The sequence below is a fragment of the Oncorhynchus tshawytscha genome, linkage group LG21 (assembly GCF_018296145.1).
Source record: "Oncorhynchus tshawytscha isolate Ot180627B linkage group LG21, Otsh_v2.0, whole genome shotgun sequence".
Classification (NCBI taxonomy): Eukaryota; Metazoa; Chordata; class Actinopteri; order Salmoniformes; family Salmonidae; genus Oncorhynchus; species Oncorhynchus tshawytscha.
In genome coordinates, this window is record NC_056449.1 from 8,355,132 (window position 1) to 8,374,190 (window position 19,059).

General features: G+C 42.9%; 2 protein-coding genes across 3 annotated transcripts in view; one reads left to right on the forward strand and one right to left on the reverse strand.

Annotated features, from left to right (window-relative positions):
• LOC112220832 (FERM and PDZ domain-containing protein 1) overlaps positions 1-9,030 on the reverse strand; it is a 38,682-nt gene extending 29,652 nt beyond the window's left edge. For both annotated transcript variants that reach the window (XM_042303044.1, XM_042303042.1), the window contains exons 1-2: positions 8,847-9,030; positions 1,430-1,483 (exon numbers count right to left, since the gene is read on the reverse strand). The gene's annotated coding sequence lies outside the window, so the exon portion shown is untranslated. The remainder of the gene's footprint in view (positions 1-1,429; positions 1,484-8,846) is intronic.
• Positions 9,031-9,494: 464 nt separating this feature from the next.
• Positions 9,495-10,794, forward strand: LOC112220623 (mitochondrial import receptor subunit TOM5 homolog). The gene is made up of 2 exons (XM_024382463.2): positions 9,495-9,771; positions 10,372-10,794. The coding sequence occupies exons 1-2, from the start codon at positions 9,651-9,653 to the stop codon at positions 10,404-10,406; spliced, it is 156 nt and encodes a 51-aa protein (XP_024238231.1). The 5' UTR covers positions 9,495-9,650; the 3' UTR covers positions 10,407-10,794.
• The last annotated feature ends 8,265 nt before the right edge of the window (positions 10,795-19,059 follow it).

The window sequence follows — 19,059 nt, forward strand, 5'->3', positions numbered from 1 at the left end:
ACACTGTCATTGCCTTTCGATTCCTTTTCGCAAAAACAATGACCTTTTCTGGGTTAAGTGATATAATGCAAAAGTGCTATGTCATCGTAACGTGTTTGTCATAATAAAATGACTGAACAAGCAGACATTTAGTCTTTATCCTCCTGTTAGAACCAGTACAAGCAGAATTGTGTTTTTTTATTAAAGAGGCCACTACTGTTTTCCCCACCCCCAGGCCTCCGTGCTGCAATCTAAGCAGTGTAGCCTGAAAAGCACATCATGGTGTGATGGAGAAGAGGCACTCTAACTTTGTCTGGTTGTCTGAATTAAAATTGCATATCAACCCAGTTCAGAGACGGACCAACTAGCCCCTTTTAGAAACTGCTAGAAGAAAGACTGTGAATTCCACTGCGGTTGAAAGAAGCTATCCCCGAGGATCTCAGACAAACAAGGCTACAGCAATAATAAAAGGAGGACAACTCTTCTTTACAAACATCAACTGTGAATAGCTGAAGTGAGCAAAATATGCTCAGACCATGCTCTGTGCACTTCTACAAAGGCAAATCTAATATAGTGGCGCGCTGAGTCTGAATAAACGTTTGCCTTATCGAATAAAGACACATGATTAAACACTCCTTTAGTGCCTCTCTATTCTCTCATTTCAGGGGCTCCTGTTCCCTGAATGGCCCTGACACGCAGCTCCATCACCAGGCCCTGTGTCCCAAACACAGTGCTCTTTCACCAGGCTTGGTCCCCAGTGCGCAGCTCGGAAAAAGACCCAGACCCACATAAAATGCAGGGCAGATTAATAATGCATAGAGCTAATGGAGCTAGCTAGGCCTCCTAACTCCTCCAGCCTCCTCTGCCAACACATGCACCAAAAGAGGAGCGACGGAAGGAGGAGAGGAAATGGAGAGAGGGGGGTGCAGGAGGTGAAGAGGTGAAGAAGGGGTAGACTGTGGAGAGTGAAAGGAGAGCAGAGGGAGCAGGGGCCCAAGAGAAGGGGAAGGCGGCAGAGAAAGAGTAAACGCGACTTGGCCAAGGGGGAGAAAGAGAAAAGGACAGGATATTGGAGGGGGTTGTAGTGAGGGGGGGAAGAGGGAGGAATTTTAAAGCGGGTTTTATTGGAGGGCGCAGCAGCACAGGAGACGAGATGTCGATGTGGAGTTAAGAGGAAATAACAGCTGGCTGTTTTATTGAGGAAAGGCTGATCATTATAGCATTTCTCCACAATACAGTACCAACATAGGCCAGCAGCGGACATTGATGTAGTCAATCGTTAAATCATTTTTTAATAAAAATTACATTCAGCATTGTTAACATTTTCCAGCAGTGTGATAGATAAAGGATGTTTGTTTTTAAAAAGTTGTTTATGAGGTTTTATAGTGTAAAAAAAGTGTACATTCAAAACAGGATACTAAAAATGTATATGTATTTTTTTTTCTCTTACCTTTATTTAAGCAGGTAGGTCAGTTGAGAACATGTTCTCATTTACAACTGCGACCTGGCCAAGATAAAGCAAAGCAGTGCGACAAAAACAACACAGAGTTACACATGAGATAAACAAACGTACGGTCAATAACAAAATAGAAACATCTATATACAGTGTGTGCAAATGTGGTAAGATTAGGGAGGTAATAAATAGGCCATAGTCGCAAAATAATTTCATTTTAGTATTAACACTGTAGCGATAGATGTGCAGATGTTGATGTGCAAGTAGAGATACTGGGGTGCAAAAGAGCAAAAATAAATAACAATATGGGGATGAGGTCGTTGGGTGGACTATTTACAGATGGGCTGTGTACAGGTGCAGTGATCGGTAAGCTGCTCTGACAGCTGAAGCTTAAAGTTAGTGTCGGGAGATATAAGCCTCCAGCCTCAGTGATTCAAATGCACACTAACATATAAAAATGAACAAAGACATCATGTGGATATCCAGAGGTTGCTTTTTAAGTAAAGCAAATGCATCGTAATAACGTGAGATCAGTACTTAAAATCATGGTTGGGATATCCCTGTCTGCCTTTCTGTCTGTCTGTGGATCGTGATAAGACTGCTCCTAATCTGGCTCTGAATCGATAGTAATCATGACTGCTGTGTTTACAGCAAGTGTCCCCCAAGCTGTCCACAGACTTCATCAGTACCGCTTGTATCCTGTCTTGGCTTTCTTTCTGTCTTTCTCTGCAACTTTCTCCATTTCGACGGTTATTAGTATAGCTTGCAACCTGTCTTAGCTTTCTTTCCTTCTCTCTCCCTTCCACTTTCTCTCGTTCTCTCTCTGGCACTTTCACCATCCTGGACTCTCTCTCTTTCTCTCACTCAATATCACTCTCCTCTCACTCTCAACCATGGAACAATCACTTTTGATAAGGTTTTCTGTTTGGAACCCCACACAGCATCTCTTGTGACCGACTCCAGTTCAACCCGTTAAACTTTTAACGAACAAACACGCATACATAGAGACACTAAGTCTCTGTTCATCTTCCCTGAATTCTCTCTCTCTTTCTCTCTCTCTCTTTCTTTCTCTGAGAGGTATTATTGAATGGGAGGCGCTGCCAGCTGGACAGGAAACAGCATCGAGTTGAAATCCAATTAGGCATGCTAAGACAAGACAGGCCAAGACCGGACCGGGGCGGGACCACACTGGGTCAAACGCACAACAGACAGTACAGGAGAAATCTATCTACAGAAAGGGCTGACATGGAGCTCATCCACAGGCCCTGCCACCTTCCTCTGGGCGTGCCACTCGTGGAACTCTCCTACCTGGCCCTGTCACCTTCCTCTGAGGGTCCCACACAAGCCCTGTCCCATTAACTGATATGGTGGAAACTGACAGGAAGGCCTAAACACCTGCTTGATGTTCTCAGCAGTAATGGATTTAGTAATGAATTTGACACAGACCCCTGTCATTCATCTTCTACACATGAAGAGGTAAGCCCACAGAGACAACCCTTTTGTGTTTTGTGGACTGCAATTATTATGTATTTTTAATCTTGCAACAATCCAGGCTTTGTTTACACAGGCAGCCCAATTCTGATATTTTTGGTCTTTTGACCAATCACATCAGATCTTTTCAAAAAAAAATCAGAGCTGATCTGATTGGTCAAAAAAACAATTAGTGAATAATTATTTTAAATCAGAATTGGGCAGCCTAAGTGTTCTCTTTTTTTTTTACATGTATTTAACTAGGCAAGTCAGTTAAGAACAAATTCTTATTTTACAATGGCGGCCTACCACGGCCAAACCCTCCCCTAACCCGGACGACCTCTTTGAGGAGGTCACCAAACTTCAGTCAAAGGCGATACACACATGCACCCACACACCCACCCTAAATACAGTATTTAATCACTAAAAGTGGAGAAGTCCCAATCCTTAAAAACCTTGATTAGTATATCTATCCTTGTCTCTATCCTTAACCTTTAATGAGCTTTTATACGTGGGAGAGTAGTGGTATATGTTCCAATACAAACCCTTTCACTGTGTGGCTGCATGTGGCCTTGGCCTATGACTAAAACACAGGTCTTTTTTGGGATCGACCAGTTGTCTGCTATTAACGTCTGAGGCCTAATTCTGCCTGAGTGGACGACCCCTCCCTCCGCCCATGAGGAGGAGCACAGTGGGAGACAGATCTGTTCCGGACCTCAGTCTGACACTGAGTTGCACCAGACTAAACCAGACCAAACAAGCCCAGAACAGGCGACAGAGACAGAACAGGATTGGAGAGGGGCTGTGCAGAGTACAAACTAATACATCAAAGAAAGCCATACACTGTATAGTTGTGTTATATAATATAATATAAACTGGGTGGTTTGAGCCCTGAATGCTGATTGGCTGACAGCCGTGGTATATCAGGCCGTATACCACGGGTATGACAAAACATTTATTTTTACTACTCTAATTACGTTGGTAACCAGTTTATAATAGCAATAAGGCACCTCAGGGGTTTGTGGTATATGACCAATATTCCACGGCTAAAGACTGTGTCCAGGCACGACGCAAAACCAGACACGATATGGTTGTGTTATATAATATGCCTTTAAAAAGACATAGAACGGTGCAAACAACCAAATGAATCAAATGACTGTATATAAAAATATAAATAAAGAGACGATTAATAATTAGGAAGCTTCATTAAGGACCGACCACTCCTGTTGTTTATTCACCAGGAGCTCTCCATTAGATTGTTACTGCTTGTTCGGTTGGCGATGTTCCGTTTTCTCTGTTCCCTTCCAGACCTAATCAAATCTACCGCCCCGTTCTGCGTTCCACCTGTCTGCTCATTCCATTAGCATCATTAAGATGGAACCTGCCGTGCACCACTCATTTCATCTCCACTTGCAGTGGTGACCGGGGGGAGCTTGAGTTCCCCAATGCACTATTTAATACTAGGCCATTGGAAGATTAATAGTCTGCTGTGTTCCAGTTATTTGTCTGGGGGTTTTTCATTGGGTCAGAGAGAGGACTCCCTGGATAGGTCACTATCTGTCTGGGAAGAAGAGCTTGGGAAGTAAGTGGGTGAATAGAAATCATACTCCAAATCAACCCCTTCTCCCTAGCCTGGCCTATAGGCGTTTCATGTATACAGGTTGGATCTCAAAGAATGGTTGTACACCATATGATACCAGCTCCACCTTGCCCTCTGACTGGCAAGATGGAATTTTCTCTATATTGCTGCCACCTATGGAGCGGTAGGTAGCCTAGCGGTTAGAGAGGTGGCAGGTATTCAGCGGGTTAGAGAGGTGGCAGGTATTCAGCGGGTTAGAGAGGTGAGCCAGAAACCGGAAGGTTGCCAGTTCACATCATGTGTCTGATAGGAAAGATCCAGCAGTGAGCTGGCAACCGGAGGGTTGCTGGTATCAAATTCAAATCAAAATCAAATGTATTTGTCACATACACATGGTTAGCAAATGTTAATGCGAGTGTAGCGAAATGCTTGTGCTTCTACTTCCGACAATGCAGTAATAACCAACGAGTAATCTAACATAACAATTCCAAAACTACTACTTTATACACACAAGTGTAAAGGGATAAAGAATATGTACATAAAGATATATGAATGAATGATGGTACAGAACGGCGTAGGCAAGATGCAGTAGATGGTATTGAGTACAGTATATACATATGAGATGAGTAATGTAGGGTATGTAAACAAAGTGGCATAGTTTAAAGTGGCTAGTGATACATGTATTACATAAAGATGCAGTAGATTATATAGGGTACAGTATATACATATACATATGAGATGAATAATGTAGGGTATGTAAACATTATATTAAGTAGCATTGTTTAAAGTGGCTAGTGATATATTTTACATCAATTTCCATCAATTCCCATTATTAAAGTGGCTGGAGTTGAGTCAGTGTGTTGGCAGCAGCCCCTCAATGTTAGTGGTGGCTGTTTAACAGTCTGATGGCCTTGAGATAGAAGCTGTTTTTCAGTCTCTCGGTCCCTGCTCTGATGCACCTGTACTGACCTCGCCTTCTAGATGATAGCGTTCCTAGGCAACTATGCAGTTTTTTGTTTTTTTACGTGTTATTTCTTACATTAGTACCCCAGGTCATCTTAGGTTTCATTACATACAGTCGAGAAGAACTACTGAATATAAGAGCAACGTCAACTCACCATCAGTACGACCAGGAATATGACTTTCCCGAAGCAGATCCTGTGTCCTGCCTTCCACCCAGGACAACGGAATGGATCCCAGCCTGCGACCCAAAAAAACGACTTCGTAAAAGGGGGAAACGGAGCGGTCTTCTGGTCAGACTCTGGAGACGGGCACATCGTGCACCACTCCCTAGCATTCTTCTCGCCAATGTCCAGTCTCTTGACAACAAGGTTGATGAAATCCGAGCAAGGGTAGCATTCCAGAGGGACATCAGAGACTGTAACGTTCTTTGCTTCACGGAAACATGGCTCACTGGAGAGACGCTATCGGAATCGGTGCAGCCAGCTGGTTTCTCCACGCATCGCGCAGACAGAAACAAACATCTTTCTGGTAAGAAGAGGGGCGGGGGCGTATGCTTCATGGTTAACGTGACGTGGTGTGATCATAACAACATACAGGTACTCAACAAAATGGACCCTTGCTCGGATTTCATCAACCTTGTTGTCAAGAGACTGGACATTGGCGAGAAGAATGCTAGGGAGTGGTGCACGATGTGCCCGTCTCCAGAGTCTGACCAGAAGACCGCTCCGTTTCCCCCTTTTACGAAGTCGTTTTTTTGGGTCGCAGGCTGGGATCCATTCCGTTGTCCTGGGTGGAAGGCAGGACACAGGATCTGCTTCGGGAAAGTCATATTCCTGGTCGTACTGATGGTGAGTTGACGTTGCTCTTATATTCAGTAGTTCTTCCCGACTGTATGGAATGAAACCTAAGATTACCTAGAGTACCAATGTAAGAAATAACCTGTAAAAACTGCATAGTTTCCTAGGAACGCGAAGCGAGGCGGCCATCTCTGTCGGCACCGGAAATTCTTCATGTGATTGCCTGCCGTTGTCACACTGAGCAAGGTAATTAACCCCCCACAACAACTGCTCCAGCGTAGAAGCTCCCTGCTCAACCTGTATATATGTTTAGGAGGGGTTGGAATAAAGTGGAAGTCAAATTTTGGTTGAACCTTGTGTACAATTGACAAATAAAGTAATCTTAATCTTAAACTATCCAATCATGTAAAAGGAGCTTGGGGATGATTTGGGATTGGACATAAGTCTGGGATGAGTGACCTCTGCTTCTCTTATGTCTAGGTCAAACCTTTTTACATGTTCATAGATCATGGTGCTGTTATGTCTGGAAGGGACTCTAGAGTATACAGTGGATTTATGGTGCACAGTATGTCTCAGTGCTGGTCCATTGGCCAATCCAACCCATTATAACACTTTGAGAAAACAAACAGAAAGACAGCCCAACCATTAAATGGATTTGTGTTCAGATAAAAAATTATTGACAACCCGACAGTCTCTGGCTGCCAAAATGTGTCTGGGGCAATAACATGCATCGAATTACTTAATGACCGCCATTATTAGTTGGTCTGGTGATCGATTGGCTGACTGATCAGTAGGAACAGACACCAGCACACAACTCAAACTGCCCTAGAGACAAGAAGGGCTAAATATTAAATGACGCCACTGTGGCTTGAGTCAAAAGTAGTGCACTATGTAGGGAATAGGCTGCCATTTGAGATGTGGAGGCTCCAGGGTAAGAGGGAGCCAGCCGTAAGTAGGGCAGAAGAGCACTCAGTGGGGTAGATCCCAGCACAGGCAGGCAGACAGTTAGGCAGACAGACAAGCAGACAGACAGGCAGACAGACAGGGAGAGAGGCAGATAGGCAGTTAGGTAGACAGGTAGACAGACAGGCAGTGAGCCTTTCCTGATGTGAGTATCATCCCATCCGCTGGCTGAGTGACCTCAGAGCAACAGTTCCATCACATGTTATAACATGCATCCCTGAGTCATCATGCATCCCGGAGTCAGCATGCATCCCTGAGTCATCATGCACAACGCCTGCAGCACTGGCATAGCAGGACTGGCAACACACAGACACACACACACACACACACTTGCACATATACACACGTGTTCACACACTCACAATCACACACACCTACACAGACACACACTCAAACACCCTCACTGAGCAGTCACGCCCATAGGGCAGCACAAGACCAGGACAACAACCACCCATGTGTGAGATGATGCAGGCTATGTGTGTCAGCATGTGTGAGTGTGTAGGAATGTCGGTACATATGTGAACATTAACTAGTCAGTGATAGCCTAATATTCTGTGACATTAAATACATCATCTCCTGGGCCCCATGTACATTTTGTGTACAGTAGAGCACATGTCTGGCCTATATATAATCAGAATCAGTGGTCAAATTAAATCATGTCATGCATTAAATAAAGGACACAGAACGGCAAACGCATTGTTCCGGTCTAGTTGTGTTGCGCTCTTCTTGCTTCGCATGGAATGGAAACGTGCACTGAATGAACGTCGCATTTTCACAAACCTATGGATACGCGCATGAGGAAAAAGTCTGATTCTGTCTCTCTCCACACCTCGCCAACGGCCCGATGCCCATTGATAACAAGACATATTGGCCATTTAATATAAAGGCGTTTTACTACACCACTAGAGACGCCGGTCACCATCTCTGGATCTACTCTGATTCCATTTGTACTCTCTGACCATTTGCATTATGTGACACCAATTTCATGCTGCACAGAATTCCACTGGTTGCGTATTGGCCATGCAGAATGCATGTGTGAGTATCCTGGATGGATAAGAGGAGGATGGTTATGAATCAACGACAAAATAACCACGTCAATAAGAAATGCATGGGAGTGCGCTGCTCAGCATGCAATAATAAAACAACATAGAATAGAATATCAATAGTCCACCGCACAATAATTTCACCCCCAATTCATTAGCAATTTTGGATAGGTCAAAATCAAATATTGAAAGGTTTTATAACACAGATATAAACGTGTATTATGTTGTGTTCGTATTGTTCACCCGCAAGGACCAAACTGACCCGAGATATAATCGGTGACAGCAGTCATGCCAGATTAGCCCGGAAACAAAGAGAAAAAAAAAGTCAAATTTTAATTGTTTCCTAAAATAATCTTAATCCGATTTAGATCTCTCTATTGCTGTTTTTAGAAACAGGGGCACTGGAAACCGGGACCAGCACGAAATCCAAATCATTCAGATAGGATGTGATGTATTTTTTCTATGTGAAAAATATCGCAAGAGATTCTTCCAATCAATGCAAGGTGCACGCAGAAGCATACACCCAGGCTTCTTCACCATTCGTCCACAGTCAGTTTGACAATAAAGATGATAATAAAATAACGAAAAAACGAACTCACCTCGTGTTCTACAGAAAGAGACAGACCAGGGTTGTGAACCGGGAGGGCCCAATGAAGTGACTAAAGACAGAGAGCAGACAGAATAGCTTGTCGGAATCGGTAGAATACGTGTCCCGGACGGTGTGGTGCGTACTGTCATCGTATTGGGACTGTTCTCGACCGTTTAATCCCCGGCCCTGAGCTCAGAAATATCTCACTCCCTCCCTCCCTCCCTCCCTTCGTTTTCTCCTGCTCTCTCTCGCTCTATCAATTTTTCCTCCCTCTCCTCCACACTCATTATTGTTCGCTCCCTCCCCGTCGGCCTTGAGGACCTCCCTCACAAGGTCAGTTTGATTGAAGGCAAGAAAGATCATGCTTGATAGTAACATATTCAATAAAGATGATAATACTATGAGAAAAAAACTGTGTCCGCAAACAAGTAAGAATGACAGTATATTGTGATAAACAATAATAAAAAACAATCACAAAATTATGTTTTTTATTTAGTCACCTCTAAAAATATATATATTTTAGACTAACGTTTAAATTGATAAATAGGCAAGACTTGGGTTAGTAGAAATTCATCATAAATACATATTTATTGCTTTGCCTTCCCCCCATTGTAGAGTTTGTACCTCTACGGACATTGTACTTAAAGAAATCCTTAAACGCAATTTCCGGTTTAAACAGTCACGCGTCCGTCAACAAGCACGAGTAGGGCTCCGAGAATCAAGGCAAAGGGCCAGTGTAATACTAAGGAAACCTCAGCCATAAAATCACAATCAGGTGAGGATAGAGTATAAAACCTTTACAGACCACGGCGAGATGTTTAAACTCGAGGGGTTAGAGCCGAAAATGGACCCAGAGGAGATGAAGAAAAAAATGCGACAGGATGTAATCTCGTCCGTGCGCAATTTTCTAATCTATATTGCCCTTCTCAGAGCCAGTAAGTATTGGTTTTCACATTGCTCTCGGGTTGCACACGTTCTGCTTGTTCTGCATTGCAGCCGACCGTGTCAGCGACTGCCGACTTACAAAGAACCTTGCATCATAAATAACTACTCATTGTTATTTATAGATCAGTCAGTCACAATTTACCCATGATACATTACGCTTATTAAGCTCTCGAACACTGCTATTATCTCACAATATATTGTGTAATATATGGGTCAGTGCTATCCCTAAACCCAACTTCAATGGAGTAGGGAGGTCCCAAGGGTCCAAGATAGCACAGACTGTAATGCATGTCGCACTCACCTGCTCAGTGTTCAGACAGGAGAATGTACAGTGAATCAATGACATCACTAGACGTGATCCTTTACAAATCATCCATCAGGTTGTGACCCCTAAACATGGTTCCCCTCGTTTGACCTGGGCGCCAGCTTTCTGGTCTTTGCATGAGAATGAATGGTCATTAATCTAGATAATATCCCCAAGGGTTTTGGTAGATCTTTTGACCATAAACAGCACCTCAATCAAAAAGGAACATTTTATGGATAATTTACTAAGTTAAGTTTGACTATTTCTTTCCTTTGCCCCCACACAGCTCCGTATATCTTGAAGAAGTTGGACAGCATTTGAGACCATCTGCCTCCAGTATTCCCACTCGGGCAGTTTAATGCAACAAGGTCGATGGACATCACCATAACAGGGGAACAATTAACAAAGCGGCGAGCTAAACACCATCATACGGATCCTATATGGAAGACTTCTTTATAGGCTACAGTGGAGACATTACGTTGTGTCCCCCCATTGCACTTGAACATTAAGATGTAATTTGTAGTCATCGATGTGTCATCTGTTATTTTTCATGGTTACCTTTTATGTTAGTGCTCAATAAGATAACATCTGATTTTGTTTTGAGTGTTTTGGCAATCTTTTCCATGGTCCCTCAATGAGAGTGTTGTGTAATTGGACATGTGACTTTTGTTGGTCACATCACATGCAATAAAGAGAAGACATGTTTAAATATTGATTGCATGGTTTTTGTTAATTATCATCAGGTATAAATTTCTTGAAAAAGCAATGCCCAAAAGCAAGACCCCTTGAACTGTTCATTTGAAGATATTCTGTAGATTCTCAGGTATACAACAAATAGGGTGGTAGAGGGTATTATACCAAATTTGCTTCCCTCAGATTACTGCTTGCCCCTTGGACTCCACAGCATCATGAAGACAAGGGAGAAGAACTCTCAAGCAGTGCAGTACAGCAATCATCATTACCTGAATATGCCAAATGGGAGGCGCTCTTGTCTTATTTTTGAGGACATCAGAATTCTGACCATGAAGCTGGCGATTTCAGTCATAACTGAATCAGTGTAAACATTAGACAATGCAATTATTTCAAATGCAGGGTTTTTCTTCAGATATGATTGCAAAATATTCTCATATATTATTACTTAAGAAGGGATGGGATGCATGCACGAATGAAGTGCAAGCCAGAAGGCGCAGCCATGGGTGGGCCTGGGAGGTCATAGGTTCACCCACTTGGGAGCCAGACTGAGCCAATCAGAATGAGTTTTTCCCCACAAACGTTATTACAGACATAAATACTCCTGAGTCTCAGACTATCCCACATGTGAAAAAGCTGGATGTGGAGGTCCTGGGCTGGCGTGGTTAAACATGGTATGCGGTTGTCAAGCTGGTTGGATGTACTGCCAAATTCTCTAAATTGACATCGGAGGCGGTTTATGGTAGAGAAATTAACATTCAATTATCTGGTGGACATTCCTGCAGTCAGCATGCCAATCGCATGCTCCCTCAAGACTTGAGATATCTGTGACATTGTGTTGTGTGACAAAACTGCGCATTTCAGAGTGGCTTTTCATTGCCCTCGGCGGATGGATTATCTTGGCAAATGATAGATGCTCACTAAGAGGGATGTAAACAAATGTGCATAAAATTCGAGAGAAATAAACTGGCTTTTTAAAAATATTTTATTTCAGCTGATGAAAAATGGAACCAACACCTTATATGTTGCTTTTATATTTTTGTTCAGTATACATTTCAGTCATTAGCAATCCTAAATGAGGTGGACGGTGGATAAATTGAAGAGTTGAAAATATTTCTCTGAAAACGAACTCATAGCCATTTATTGTTGCCCGTGGTGTAATCACCTCTAACCAATTGGCTAAAGTAGCCTGTGTGCCCATGAGCTCCCAAATCTAGTCTAGATAGATGTTTATTTGGTGTATTCGATTAGCTAGCTAGTTGGCTAGTGAATGGCCAGTGTGAGCCAGCTTGCTAGCTACATTTTAGTCAGTAGCTGTACTTATAAATGCGGTGGTCACTGGATAAACTAGCAACGAGTTGAACATATTTGGCTGAAAACGAACGAATAGCCAGTTGTTGTTCCCAATGATGGAATCGCATTTTAGCTAACGTCGCCAATTAGGATTTCGCTAGCTATCTGAGCTGTTTTATAAGAAAACGACTAATATGAATCAAACTCTGTTAGCAAGCCCTCCTCAGGGACAATGTTATTGTCAGATTTGTATTTTAATTTCATGTTAACTGTCAGTGAAGTTGTTTCAGATATGAGACGATAGAAATGATACACCTCGTTTCGGTAAGGCTCAGAGTCACGCACGCACTCAAGAAGACTCAACCAATCACCCGACGGGATCTATGTAGATAGAGACTCATAAATATCCATAAAACCCCTCCCTTTAAATTCTGTCGATCAATATCACCCAACATACCAGTTACAGCCAATCAGCTGCTAACTGTCTCTTTCACCGCAGATGAGATCACCACACTGCCTGATACACCCGTGTGCTTTGCCTTTAACTCAGCGATGAGTTTAAAAAAAAAACATGGACTCAGTTATGACTATCATAAACTTTATCCGATCAACATATAGCCTAACATTGCTTGTTTCGTAGTTTGCTGAGCTCCATGATCTTCTATTACATCATGACTTTCAGTGGCAAAGCAAGGGTAATGCTCTCAAGCAGTGGCGATTTTAGCATGTAAATATTGGTGGGGCAAAAAAGAAAAGTGGGATGCATGCCAGAAAAGCCACTAAACAATACATTAATTGTGCTATATTGGTGTCAAACGGGGCCCACAAACTGTTAGGGCCTACATAAAGCTGTCCCAACATCTTACCACTGCTACACCTGGCTATCAGCGGAGCCTAGTCTGGCAGCGTAACAGTTCATTCAGCCTAATTTACTGCCTTTAAAAAAACATAGCTGATATGGCTGACTTGCTTAAACAAATGTGGTTTCTAATGAAAATTGAGATGTACAAACTATGGCATAAGGGGACAGCAATAGGACAAGGCAATCAGTAATTTTGATTAAGACATTTGAGCGAGCTAGCTTGGATGTAGTCAATATAACTATTTGTTTAGCACTTTTGAAATGTACAGCGACTGGTCGACACTGCTCTCAAGAGAGCAGCCTATGTGAGTTTAGGGAGTGACATCTTCATTTGCGACTACATGGGAGGGATAAAACAGTTATTGACATGATTGAGAAACGTACATATTTTCTGATTAAATGTGTTCTTTTCTCCTCTGATTTGAGCCCAAACAAAACACTCCATTTCTCTACAACTATTTGTTTAGCACTTTTGAAATGTACAGCGACAGAATTCAGAACATGGGCTGTTCTTACAGTGTTCTCCCTGTACATCAAGTCAGAACCATATGATAAATAAAGGGGGCATATAAACAGACAATGAAAGCTATTACAATATTCAATGATTACATTTCTCTAAAACAGGTTATTGGCTACATTTGCACCACCAAGTTAAAACCGTAGGTGAAATTAAGGGGGTAAATAGACCAAATTATTAGGGTGAGGTATATGGGCTACTAGCATATTACTACATGACATACACATTGTATTACTTTCTTAGCTACAGTATACATATCTCCCTGGCATATTACATAATTTATGCAGTATCATACAATACATTTTTTCGACTCAGCTTGTTGTGCTTTGCCCACTTGAACAGGAAGGTGGCTCGGCGGTCCTTCGTGGGCAAATTTTGTCATCAAAGTCTGGCATTCTCTGGATTTATGGTGCATTCAAAACAACTGGGAACTTGCAAAAAACAAGGTTGAATCATGATGATGTCATTGATCTTTAGGTCGTAGCTCTAGAAAGAGCCTGGATTCACAATTCCGAGTTGGATGACCGTTCAGGACGTACTTTCCCAGTCGGAGCTCGTTTATACCCGACTTCCCAGTTGTCTTAAGTCAAGTTTTCACAGTTCCGATTTATCAGCGCGGCACAAATAATGCTTCATTGTCAACATAGCCAATGTTGAATCTTTATCATTTTAGACATGAAAAAGAATCCCTTAATCCCAGATTTGGGACCAAATAGCCACTCCACTGAATAGCAGGCTAGTGATTTCTTTGCCATGCTTGCAGTTAGCCACTGTCACTGATTCCTTCCAAACCACTCATTGTTGAATTTTCGATTTCCAACTTGTTGTGTAATGTTTATGTCCAATGGCCGATGAGCGCCGATACGTTTTATCTATAATTTCTCTTCATTGTTCTCTTCATATGACAAGGATTAAAAATGATTTGCCAGTAGATTGTCGACTTGATTCATGATGATGACTGCTAGCTAATATTTTGAAAGTCCAATCAAATAAACTATACATATAACGTGATCTGATGTCATTTTATCTGTGGCCAATGACCTTGAGCCTTCTTGGAGGGGCACTTCTAATGTAACTCTATGGCAGCACCCAGGGGGCTAGAATTGTCTAGCTCTACCCTTAGACTTGGCGGTGACGTAGTGTCCGCATGAGTGACAGAACACTGAGCCAATTATCGCACAATGGTCCGTATTTTCTGCTGGCATGTCCCACCACCACAGAAAGCACTGAGCTAGGCTGAAACACCTGCATTTTGGAGCTGCCTTACTGAAGAAAACAAAAAAGAGACCATGTTTGTATGCTGCTTTATTGACTCAATGATATATCTATTTTTTTTAACATTGTTTGCAAACTGATATGTGACACGTATTAATGCCAAAATAACATGCAAAACAGGCAAGACCCCCCCCAACAAAAATATACATTCTACATACATATACATACGTTCTCTGCTGGTGAGGGGGGATAGACTTCTCAGAAAAAGCTAGTCAACTGAGATAAGCCATGCATAAAAGGTTTCCTATGTGTAAATAAAAACAAAAGTTCACGCTACGTATGTAAAACGGACAGGAAAGTAGAAATTCATTCATGTAATGCAGGTCAACTGCGTTATAAATACAAATGTGTTACATTATTTCAACAATTTGAATTTAGCAGCATTTAATTGAATACACATGCTTTATAAGATTATAATTGTCTTTGTGCATTGGTTTTTATACTGGTTTTAGGAAGAGTAATCCCATGTAGAAAATGTCTGGCCTCCCTGTTAATACCTTTTTGAAATCTGGGCCCTGAACAGCCCTTGTATACGCTATGAATGTCCCGCCCACTTCCTGGTGCAAGTCTAGTACTGATTTTGAATGTATGTCAAGCTCATGTCATCAAATGAATGAAAATGGGGTTATTTAAGATATATGTAAAATTATATTTGTTTTTGTGGATAAATTTAACTTTGCCCAATGCCTTTTATGAAGGTTTTCAAAACAAAACGCAGTTGAAAACCTTCATGAAAGTCATCATATAGAAGTAAAATGAATCCATGAAATACTATAATTTTACATAAATCTTAAATGACCACGTCTTCATGAATTTGATGATTTAACCTAGAAGCCTATTCAAAAACAGTATGGGACTGGCACCAGAGAGTAGGTGGTACTTTCATAGGTTATTCCAGGCATGAGCATAGGGACATTACACAATAAATTAGTTGTATTATTCTGTTTTTCATATAATTTGTAAGTGATATTTGTAAGGACAGAAGTGGTCTACAGTGTCAGACCTATAGACCAATCAAATGAGTCCATAGACATTACATTTGCATCATAGTTTTTGTTATTACTAGCATTGCATCTATTGTGACAGAGCTGCCCATTGCTCGTTACCCGTAACCCAAGCTTGTCTGGGTTTAGTGTTTATGAGATCTATCAGGAGTTACATCAGGTCACTGACACTGAGGCTTGTCTCTGCCTGACCATTCAGTTGGACCATTCCTCATGTTCATCCTCAGGCTGAGATGGACTTCCCTGGTCACTTCGAGCACATCTTACAGCAGCTAAAAACACCAGTGTGTCAGTGTGTGTGGGGCGCCAACACTTCAGGGCCCACCGCTCCTTCCTGGTAGCCTGCAGTACACACTTCAGGGCCCTTCTTAATGCAGTGGAGGGGAATGAAGGAGGCGGCGCTGAAGAAGCCCGTGTGATGGAGCTGGACTCAGAGGTAGTGACTCCTGGGGCTTTCTCTGTCCTGCTGGACATGATCTACACCTCCGCTCTCACTCAGGGGGAATCTAATATAGCGGACGTGCTCCTGGCTGCCTCCCACCTGCACCTCAACACTGTGGTCAAGGCCTACAAGCGCCATCTCACCTCCACCTCACACAATTTCCTCACATCACCTCCGTGTGGTTGGAGGTTACAAGTGCAGCAGCAGCAGTTTAGCCATGCAGTGGACCAGCAGCACCTGAGGCAGTCTCCATCCCAGGCAGCAGCCATGGCTGGGGTCAAGTCCAGGCAGCAGAGATTTGTCCTGCTCCAGCAGCTGGGGCTCAGACTGGTCACATCAGCTCTGGAAGGGAGCCTCGACAACAGGGAAACCGGGGCAGAGGCAAGCCCGGCTGGAGGCAGGGATGGAGAGGTTGGAGCAGGTGGAGGCATTGAGCAACAAGCTGCTTTCCCCAGACGCGGCCTTCACAAACACAATAACTCTTCTCCCCAAGTGTTTCAGGAGGAGAGGCTGGACAGCAAGCAGAACGGGGGCAGGCTCTCTGAGGAGAATTACGAGGAGGGCTCGCCAAGGGTGACAAGGAATAATAAAGTATGAGACTGGGAGTAGTAATACAACAAGAGATACAGCTGCCTAGCCAATCAGATAGTAGTGTGGGAGGGACGTGGGAGGATGGGGGAGAGGATCACATAGAGGGTTTTCTGGTGAATGGAGGGATCATGTTTAAAGTGAAAGTCGGAGAGGAGGGATAAGGATCAGAAGATGGATGTAGTGGTGAAGAGTGTGCAGGTGAACTCCTCCTATCCAGACACAGCAGGTGTGTTCAATGATCCTCCATTCCCATCTGAGGACACAGGATGAGCCAGCAAATGAAGAGAAAGACATACTCAGCCCGAAGGGAGATGATGCAAGCTCATCCAACCACCAATCTAGCTCTGATCCTCAGACAGAGACTCCAAGACAACATGGATGGAGGAGATGGGTTGTCTGACAACGAGGGCCTAGATAGCAAACCAAGACCTGGGCCTTTCCTGCATTCTCAACCCCATAAGTCAGCTTGGCAGTGGGCCATTAGGAGAAGACAGCCTCCTAAACACCACCATCAGTGAGGCTCAGACAGAAGGCAATGAGGCTGTTAGGTCACTTCAAAGCTTAGAGTCAACAAACGCCTCCTCTTTCTGCTCTGCGTCCTCTTCCTCCCTTATGTTCCCAGTAACCTCTGTCCCCTTCCAGCAGAGCCAGTTTCAGCAACAGCTTCATCCTCCATGTCCCCATATGTAGTTGCAAACCGTAGTCTGGCTTTTTATGGCGGTTTTGGAGCAGTGAATTCTTCCTTGCTGAGCGGCCTTTCAGGTTACGTCGATATAGGACTAATTTTACAGTGAATATAGATACTTTTGTACCTGATTCCTCCAGCATCTTCACAAGGTCCTTTGCTGTTGTTCTGGGATTGATTTGCACTTTTTTTTGCAAAATTATTCAGCCCACTTAAGTTAATACTTTGTAGCGCCACCTTTTGCTGCGATTACAGCTGTAAGTCGCTTGGGGTATGTCTCTATCAGTTTTGCACATCGAGAGACTGACATTTTTTCCCATTTCTCCTTGCAAAACAGCTCGAGCTCAGTGAGGTTGGATGGAGAGCATTTGTGAACAGCAGTTTTCAGTTCTTTCCACAGATTCTCGATTCGATTCAGGTCTGGACTTTGACTTGGCCATTCTAACACCTGGATATGTTTATTTTTGAACCATTCCATTGTAGATTTTGCTTTATGTTTTGGATCATTGTCTTGTTGGAAGACAAATCTCCGTCCCAGTCTCAGGTCTTTTGCAGACTCCATCAGGTTTTCTTCCAGAATGGTCCTGTATTTGGCTCCATCCATCTTCCCATCAATTTTAACCATCTTCCCTGTCCCTGCTGAAGAAAAGCAGGCCCAAACCATGATGCTGCCACCACCATGTTTGACAGTGGGGATGGTGTGTTCAGGGTGATAAGCTGTGTTGCTTTTACGCCAAACATAACGTTTTGCATTGTTGCCAAAAAGTTCAATTTTGGTTTCATCTGACCAGAGCACCTTCTTCCACATGTTTGGTGTGTCTCCCAGGTGGCTTGTGGCAAACTTTAAACAACACTTTTTATGGATATCTTTAAGAAATGGCTTTCTTCTTGCCACTCTTCCATAAAGGCCAGATGTGTGCAATATACGACTGATTGTTGTCCTATGGACAGAGTCTCCCACCTCAGCTGTAGATCTCTGCAGTTCATCCAGAGTGATCATGGGCCTCTTGCCTGCATCTCTGATCAGTCTTCTCCTTGTATGAGCTGAAAGTTTAGAGGGACGGCCAGGTCTTGGTAGATTTGCAGTGGTCTGATACCCCTTCCATTTCAATATTATCGCTTGCACAGTGCTCCTTGGGATGTTTAAAGCTTGGGAAATCTTTTTGTATCCAAATCCGGCTTTAAACTTCTTCACAACAGTATCTCGGACCTGCCTGGTGTGTTCCTTGTTCTTCATGATGCTCTCTGCGCTTTTAACGGACCTCTGAGACTATCACAGTGCAGGTGCATTTATACGGAGACTTGATTACACACAGGTGGATTGTATTTATCATCATTAGTCATTTAGGTCAACATTGGATCATTCAGAGATCCTCACTGAACTTCTGGAGAGAGTTTGCTGCACTGAAAGTAAAGGGGCTGAATAATTTTGCATGCCCAATTTTTCAGTTTTTGATTTGTTAAAAGAAATTGAAATATCCAATAAATGTCGTTCCACTTCATGATTGTGTCCCACTTGTTGTTGATTCTTTACAAAAAAATACAGTTTTATATCTTTATGTTTGAAGCCTGAAATGTGGCAAAAGGTCGCAAAGTTCAAGGGGGCCGAATACTT

Coding starts and splice junctions, on each gene's coding strand:
- LOC112220623 (XM_024382463.2), top strand. CDS start 9,651: ATGTTTAAACTCGAGGGGTTAGAGCCGAAAATGGACCCAGAGGAGATG. Junction 9,772..10,371: donor TATTGCCCTTCTCAGAGCCA/GTAAGTATTGGT, acceptor GCCCCCACACAG/CTCCGTATATCTTGAAGAAG.